This window comes from Oratosquilla oratoria, chromosome 3 (assembly GCF_046742065.1).
Source record: "Oratosquilla oratoria isolate Oo_2021 chromosome 3, ASM4674206v1, whole genome shotgun sequence".
NCBI classification, from domain to species: Eukaryota; Metazoa; Arthropoda; class Malacostraca; order Stomatopoda; family Squillidae; genus Oratosquilla; species Oratosquilla oratoria.
In genome coordinates this window covers 48,467,824-48,473,869 of record NC_134779.1, presented here as the reverse complement: position 1 = coordinate 48,473,869, position 6,046 = coordinate 48,467,824, and the positions used below count along the sequence as shown (strand labels likewise).

The 6,046-nt window shown below is 40.5% G+C and overlaps 1 protein-coding gene across 1 annotated transcript; it reads right to left on the bottom strand.

Moving 5' to 3' along the window:
• Positions 1–405: 405 nt before the first annotated feature.
• On the bottom strand, positions 406–1,020 carry LOC143018217 (ribosomal protein S6 kinase 2 beta-like). The gene has a single exon (XM_076173441.1). It carries the CDS (start codon positions 1,018–1,020, stop codon positions 406–408), a length of 615 nt encoding a protein of 204 aa, XP_076029556.1.
• Between the last annotated feature and the right edge of the window lie 5,026 nt (positions 1,021–6,046).

Here is a 6,046-nt window from a genome sequence, read left to right as displayed (position 1 = left end):
AATCTTTAATAAACAAGGCTTCAAAGCCTTTTTAAGTTTCGATGTGTGGATATCGTAATATGAAATATATTCTTACTATTTTCTTTATTAATTTTTGTCCTGCTTTCAATTGTATTTTACTTTACTTCACTTCAAGCGGGTTTTGGACAGGGAGCGGTTTCAGTCGATCTTATATGGTCCGATCTTGATAAAGTTGCTTTTAATAGAAAATTCAAATTCCATAATTCCAATGGGTATAAAGCTTTTATACATCCAAACTTATTGAAGTTATTTTTGTATCAATTCTAATGGTCCAGAGTGAACAAAGTTGCATATCAACGATGATGTCAGTAAAGATGTTAAATCATCACGCAATTCAAAGTAATCCAAAGATGATTTTCTTAAGGATTTTGATAGTTAAAGAACTCAAATTTTGAGTGCCGAAAAATGTTCAGTGACGATGTCCAAGAGGATGTTGAAACGAACATCACGAAGTCTTTGGACAAGATCATCAACTGAAATTCGATCCTCAGGTTTGTAAGTCATTGTGCTTGCGATAAGAGAAGAAATATCCTGATTTCGATCTTCTTGGGCGATAAGAGAAGCTAACAGATAACCGATCGAGTACACATCACTTCCGGAAGAAGTTCCTCGTCCCTTGAAAAGCTCGGGAGCAATGTGAGGAAAAGTGATGTGCCCGGTTCTGTTTTTGCTGTAAACGCTCTTACCAATGGGAACAGCGCTTCCGAAATCAATTAGCGTTGCGTTCCAAAGGTCGCAGTTCCTCGTCACGACAATGTTATCTTCTTTTAGACCGTTATGAGTCCAGCCACGTTGATGAATCAGGCGAACGCTCTCTACGACTTGATAAACGATGTCTACAGCCTCATATTTGGAGAGCTGTCGTCGCTGAATCAACTTGTACAGAGAGCGTCCCCCGCAGCTGGTGATCACAGTGACTGGGTTTCTGCCTACGCCGAAAAGGGTCGGGACACGAGGAACTCCTGACAACGCTGCCAGAGCCTCGGCCTCTTTGACCATGGCGGGCAGAAACCTTCTCTTCTTGAAAACTTTTTGCGACCGCTCGCCTGTCCCGCGCTTGAAGGAGGTAGATCCTTGGCGAACGTTTCCTTCGCCGAAACGTCGACCGTTCTTTAGAAATCTGTTTAGGACTTCGGTCCCAACCCAAGTCAGTTCACGTTGCCTTCTCTTTATCGTGCCAAAGAAAAGTAATTCCCAAATAATTAATAATATTCCGGTCTAGGGCCATCTGTGTCATGACTCGTTATCTGGAGCCTAGATTAGATCCAAAATGGAAGCACGAATATTAAGCGCGAGTTCGTGTATACACTGCACGATAACGAACATAAGGGACAATCATGTAATGCAAAGATTATTCATATATCACACACAGACACAACACAACACACAACAACCACACACACACACAAGCTTCCGCCACACACACACAACACACACACACACACACACACACAACACACACACACACACCACACACACACACATACACACACACAAATACACAGAGGAACACACGCCACATACACAGGCACACTACGTACACACGCAACAAATACAGAAAGCACACACGTACACACACACACACTCACACACACACACATTCACACACACACACCATACACACACTCATACACACATACACAGAGGATCAACACGAAAAGGCAACACACGCAAAGGCTTCACCACGCACACACACACACACATACACCACACACACACACACACGACACACACACACACACGCACACACACACGCACCACACATGTAACAAACAAAAACGTACACATACACACATGGGCACATACACCACGACTCGGTGTTGCGGGTGGTAGATTTTCCCGACTGTTACTACGACGGTTCCCTGTTCGAATCTTGCCCAAGGCTGAATTAATTTCAGTATCGCTACGCTTCGAGTCGTTACTATACTGCAACTCTTGTGGGCTGGAAACTGTGTGTGTGGTGTACGTGTAGGGTCCTAGCATTACCCATCATATCGGCGTCATACGAGCTTTGAGTTCTCTTCCGAGAGCGAAATAGCTGTGGATCACGAGTCCAACGCGTGATCCAAAGACCATAGGTGAAACACACACACACACATACACACACACACGACACACATCCCCCACACACACACACAGAACAACACACAGCCCTCCACACACACACACACACACACACACACACACACAGGCGCGCGCGTACACAAACAGACACACACCAAACCACCCACACATACACTCAAACACATACACACACACACACACACAGCGCGCGCACACACACACACACACACACACACACACACACACACACACACACACTCACAAACACACATACAACGCAATACCCACACACACGTGTGTGTGTGCCTGCGTGATTCACCATGGTCTTAGGATTACTTGTTATACTCGTGATCGACAGCTATTTCCCCCTCACGGAAGAGAGTTCAGATTTCAGACACACACACACAACACCACACACACACACTCACACACACACACACACACACACCACACACACTCAACTCTACACATACAATATATATATAATATATAGTATAAATATATATTTTAATAATAATAGATATAATATATATAATATATAATATATATGTTTTATCAACCACAATGCACTTCAATTCTAAACCATATAGGCGCATGCAGAAATTGTAAACGTGGGACGAAGAGCCAAGGAACTCGAACATATATATATATATATAGATAAATATATATATATATATATTTATATATAGATATATACTAATATATATAAATAATAATATATGTGTGTGTGTGTGTGTATATGTATATATTAATAAGTATTTGGACAAATGATTTGATGATGGGGAACATGAACGCAGGGGAAGGTACTGAAGCACTAAGCAACTCTAACGTTTCGTTTCGCGTGAAGTTCTACGCTAACGAAACGTTAGTGCATAGGTTTCCCTGCCTTCCCCTGTTTAAATGTTCTCCATCAACCTAATCATATATATATATATTTATATATATATATATATAGATTATATACTATATATATATATATATATATATATAAGTATATATATACATATACTTTAGGACCAAGGTTCTCCTTGATACACACTGAGTTAAACAACCACAGCTTTGTCCAAAATTGTTAATCTTCTTTCTAATATATTCAATCCTTCTCACTATAGTTCTGACTTTGGGAGGATGATCGAAAATCAATTGTCCAAAGTTCTCCATTTTAATAACAGATGACGTTTCGACTTCTACAGAGTAATTATCAAAATATTTACATATTATCACAACTCATTTACACGAACACAACAATTACATTTTCCGAACTGAAACAGGGCACGTCTTTCCATATGCATAGAATGACGGACAGTGGAGAGTGGCTGGATGACCTGGATGATCGACCCGACTTGAATCGCCGATGGAGAGGGGGGAGGGGAGAGGAGGGGGAGGAGTAGGGGGGTTTGGGGTGGTAGGCGATGCGAGAGGGACGGAGACATACTAACTAGACAACCATTGTGGATTATTTCCTCACATATCTTGATGAGCTATTGAACAAGGTGGAATGGCAAGTAAATCATATTGGAGTTGTAATATTAATGCTAGGAGCCCATTCCCTGATATTCAATAGCCTCTAGCATCCTTAATTCTCTACATCATTACATTTGTAACTACTTCAGTGTTAACAATGGTTGCTCTATCGAGGGAAGACTGGTGTTCCGAGCGGAAAATGATTTTTTATATTGGCTACCTGTTGAAGGTGGAGTGTTTAGTGGCGACGGCTGAGACTACAGGTCCGTAAACCCAATGGTATGTTTCGTTACTCTAACACACAGATTTTGATCATAATCACCAAAAAACTCGCTAGAACCGTACGTGCCCCCAGTATTCCTCCAGGTCAGCATAAGATCACAGTTTTACTACCAATAATATTTTTAGCAGTTCGTACAGGGAAGACGAAAAACGTAATTAAAGACATCGTCTTTTAGGAAATGCAAAAACCGGTGGAAGACAAGCCATGTCTTACGTATGGTAATTTTTTATAAGAACCCCCGCACTTGCTCCTTAGTGCTGAAAAATTATTTCGCTGGCAAGTCTGGGACTACTGTCAAAAACCATTGTACGTATATAAATTCCACTGCAAAACTGGAAACTGCGCGGTCAATGGATGTGCATACAGTTGGGTTTACGACCTGTAGTCTCAGCTTCGCCTAACACTCCACCTCCAAACATGGAGCCATAAAAAAAAATCATTTTCAGCACGAACACCAGTCCTTTCCCTCGATAGAGCAACCATTGTTAACAACACTGAAGTAGTTACTCAATGTAATGATGTAAGAGAATTAAGGATGCTAGAGGCTATGTCTATCAGGGAATGGCTTCCTAGCATTAATATACTATCCAATATGATTACTAGCCATTCCCTTGTTCAATAGCTCCATCAAGATATGTGAGAAATAATCCCACCAATGGTGGTAGTATGTCCGTCCCTCTCGCATCGCCTACTGCCCCTAACCCCCCTACTCCTCCCCCTCCCTCTGCCCCTCCCCCTCCCTCGCCCCCTCCCCCTCTCCATAGGCGATCAAGTCGGGTCAGATCATCCAGGTCATCAAGCCACTCTCCACTGTAAGGTCTTACTATGCATAGGGAAAGACGTCGCTCACTGTTCAGTTCGGAAAAATGTAAATGTTGTGTTCTGTGGTAATTGTGTTGTGGATAAAAGTAATTATTTTTGATAATGGACTCTGTGAAGTCGAAACGTCCATCTGTTATTAAAATGGAGAACTTTGGACAAGTTGGATTTTCGATCATCCTCCCAAAGTCAGAACTTTAGTGAGAAGGATTGAAAAATATTAGAAAGAAGATTAACAATTGTGACAATGCTGTGGTGTTTAAACTCAGTATATATATATATATAGATATATATATATATATATATTATATATATATATATATATTTTTTTTTAAGGATTTACAGTTTACACAGGCGGCAGGACGTGCGCACCCAGATTCCTGGCTCCACTAGCGGAGGCCATTGCTTTCCTTTGTTACCTAAATATTTTATATTGGAAAAATATAATCAAAACTAGAAACCTAACATTGTATATAGGAACAAATATATATCACTATAGACTTATTCAATGCAGTATAAGTTAATATAGAACTTTTATAGTTAAAGAAGAAACTATTTTTAAGGCACTGTTATGCTTTGAAATGCCCAATTTTGGGCCGGACTTAACATGTATTATTGTGTGAGGTTAGTGGACAGTTATTTACATTAATCATTATTTACATTTGAGTTCATTGTCTTGATAAGCAAGACCAATTTGGCTGCCGTCTCATTACCGAGGAGGTTTCCTTTAATTTTGTGTGTACAAGTCCATAGGTGGAGAAAACTCTTTCAACTCCTGATGATGAGGCTACTGCATTAAGGAGTTGATGCACTGATAACAGAACATCACTGTCCTATCATGGCTGTATGTAAATCCCCACCACTCAATAGCTGTCAGAGTTCTTGGTCACAGACTCAGTAACACTTGAAACCGCCCTGGAAAGGTGGTGATTTTGCCCTGAAACTTCATAATGACAGGAACAAGTGCTGTATATTTCTCATTGGCATACTCCATAGAAATACTCACCTCTTTTGCACTGAGCATTTTTCCTTGAAGTGCTGGATGAAGCATGGTTGGCATGTATGGTGAGCTTTGGTGAAAAACTGTTCATATCTAACTTTTTCAACAGTTTTTTCAGCTTGTTTTAATGTGTGTAAAATCGCCAGGTAATTTCTTCCAAACATCTACCGCATGAGCAATAGTGGCACTTGTCCACTATGTTCCTCATCTAGAGCCTTTGCTATGCGGCTACAATCGATCCAGTAATTCCTCAGCCGTATGTTTTATTTCTAAATTTGATTACTTTGTTTTCTTATTTCAGTATCAATAGCTTCCTTGTTGACCATCACAGATCGTCATTAGAATTGGCCATATATTTATTTAGACCTTGAGACCAGTTCTGACATTGTGTTCCA

Bases quoted from the DNA above. Each gene is read 5' to 3' on its own strand.
- LOC143018217 (XM_076173441.1), bottom strand. From the start codon at position 1,020: ATGGTCAAAGAGGCCGAGGCTCTGGCAGCGTTGTCAGGAGTTCCTCGT.